Source organism: Scylla paramamosain, chromosome 24, assembly GCF_035594125.1.
Source record: "Scylla paramamosain isolate STU-SP2022 chromosome 24, ASM3559412v1, whole genome shotgun sequence".
NCBI lineage: Eukaryota > Metazoa > Arthropoda > Malacostraca > Decapoda > Portunidae > Scylla > Scylla paramamosain.
In genome coordinates, this window is record NC_087174.1 from 3,347,501 (window position 1) to 3,350,000 (window position 2,500).

The following is a 2,500-nucleotide window of genomic DNA, read 5'->3' on the forward strand; positions in this document are numbered from 1 at the left end:
CTCTCTCTCTCTCTCTCTCTCTTTGGAAGAAATGGAGAAACAGTTTTGGGGATGAGAGAGAGAGAGAGAGAGAGAGAGAGAGAGAGAGAGAGAGAGAGAGAGACAGGAATAAAGAAAATGTTTGATAAATATAAATAAAAAAAACTTACATAAAAAAAAATGTTAATTAAAGCAAGTAAGAAAAAGTAACAAAAACTCAGATTAAGAACATAAAAATACTATTAATTTTAATAATTTACTGATGAGTTATAAAATACTATGAATCTGACAGGCCGGCTGATTGACTATTAGTAAAGAGAGAGAGAGAGAGAGAGAGAGAGAGAGAGAGAGAGAGAGAGAGAGAGAGAGAGAGAGAGAGAGAGAGAGAGAGAGAGAGAGAGAGAGAGACAAAAAAGTTATGTTGAAGGGAATAAATCTTACCAGCGTATATATTTTTTTCATATTCATAACGTGTAATTGAAAGGCAGAAAATAAAAGAAGGCAGAAAAGTAATAAAAAAATAAATAAAAAAATACAACAAACATGAGAGCTTCGTGATGCTTGGGAAACTTTAAGGATGGACAGGTACGATCAAACACACCTGCCTGTGTACCTTGTGCCTTGAGGAAACAAATAAACAAGGCAATCAACATATAAGCCAAGAAAAATAAGTGTGTGTGTGTGTGTGTGTGTGTGTGTGTGTGTGTGTGTGTATGCTTTTGTTAAACGTAGAATTTGAATAGCTGACTTGAAAAGGATAATACTCTCTCTCTCTCTCTCTCTCTCTCTCTCTCTCTCTCTCTCTCTCTCTCTCTCTCTCTCTCTCTCTCTCTCTCTCTCTCTCTCTCTCTTTTTACTGTTAATCTGTCTAATTGTCTTTATTCGTATTATGATCTGCCTGTTTATACGTCTGTCTGTCTATCTGTCTATCTATCTGTCTGTATATCTACCTACCCTCTTTCTGGTCTACCTACATACATACATACATATATACTAACTGACTGGCTCACCCACCTTCATAACTACCCATCCGCACATCTTCTATCTATCTATCTATCTATCTATCTATCTATCCTCTATCTTCACCTCTTACTATCTCTACCACGACCACCTCCCTAACTAACACACCCCTGTCTCTCTCTCTCTCTCTCTCTTTCTGTCTTTCTCCCTTCTGCAGTAGTGAAGCACGAGGAACCGACGCTGAGGCTGCAGAAGGTGTCGAGGCGGGACATGGGCGCCTACCTGTGCATCGCCTCCAACGGTGTGCCGCCCTCAGTGTCCAAGAGGATTGAGCTTAAAGTTCAGTGTAAGTAAGAGGAAGAGAGATGTGGAAGGATGGGGAGTAATAGAGGGAAGAGGAGAATGATGGAGGTGTATAAGGGGTGATCTGGAGGAATGGGGAGTAAGAGGAGTAATGGAAATATAGGAGAAGGAAGAGGAGGTAAGGTTCAAATGTTTAGTATGAGGAAAAATGGAGGCATAGAAGACTTGGCGACATAGAGAGGGGAATGGGAAGAGGAATGTGAGAATAGAAGATAAAGGAAGGGAAAAAGAAAGGAGAATGAAATGGAAATAAAGTGAAACGTAAGAGAAGTGATACAAGGACAAATGCAGAAAGGAAGGGAAAGGATTAGAATGGAGAAGGAAAAAAGGTGGAGACAGGAAGAGAAAGGAAAGGATTGAAGTTTAGAGGGAGGAAACGTGGAGGAGGAAGGCAAATGAAAACTAATAAGAGGGATGGAGGATAGGAGAGAGGAAACAGGAAAATTACAAAAAAAAAATCTAACAAAGGGAAGATAAAAACTCTAAGTCGCTAAAGGAGAGACAAGGGAAAAAGGATGAAAAGGAGGAAGACACAGGAACAGAATGAAGAGGAAATGATGATGATAATGGTGATGATGAAGTACCGGATAAAAAAAAAAAAGTCATTACACATTTTATCATTGCGGAAGGAAGTTTGAGAAGGATTATTAGTGAAAAGGTCAAAGGTCACGGAACGTCCAAGAGGGAGAGGAAGAGGAACAAACATTACTAATTATTCCTTAGTGTGAAATAGACAAAATTCAGAGATCAGATAAATGATGCTTAAGATTAAAGAAAGTCTCTCCCTTCGTACCATATCAAGAGTCAGTAACAAGAGGACACAATTAAGATCAAGCTCTACCAGTTTTACCACAAAGAGGAAGAGGAAAAATGATCTGGGGGAGCGTTTAGGTTAGGTTATTTTTTTTCCAAGCAAGAGGAAGAGGATTATGGGAAGTGTTATAATTAGGTTTTCCAGCGTGAGTAAGAGGGAATTAAGGCGTGTTTTAATGAAGCTTTCCTGTATCAAGAGGAGGAGGAGGAGGAGGAGGAGGAGGAGGAGAAGGGAGAGTTTGGGGAGTGTTATGGATAGGTTTGCTTAACAGAGAGAGAGAGAGAGAGAGAGAGAGAGAGAGAGAGAGAGAGAGATAGGTATATGTGTGTGTGTGTGTGTTTTCTTTCTTTATCCCTCTTCTTTGATACTTTTTCTCATCTTTTC

General features: G+C 39.5%; 1 protein-coding gene across 2 annotated transcripts in view; it reads left to right on the forward strand.

Moving 5' to 3' along the window:
• Positions 1-2,500, forward strand: part of LOC135112581 (protein amalgam-like) — a 162,885-nt gene that overhangs the window by 135,431 nt on the left and 24,954 nt on the right. For both annotated transcript variants that reach the window (XM_064027054.1, XM_064027055.1), the window contains one exon: positions 1,157-1,285. In XM_064027054.1, coding sequence (XP_063883124.1) covers positions 1,157-1,285 — 129 coding nt within the window. The remainder of the gene's footprint in view (positions 1-1,156; positions 1,286-2,500) is intronic.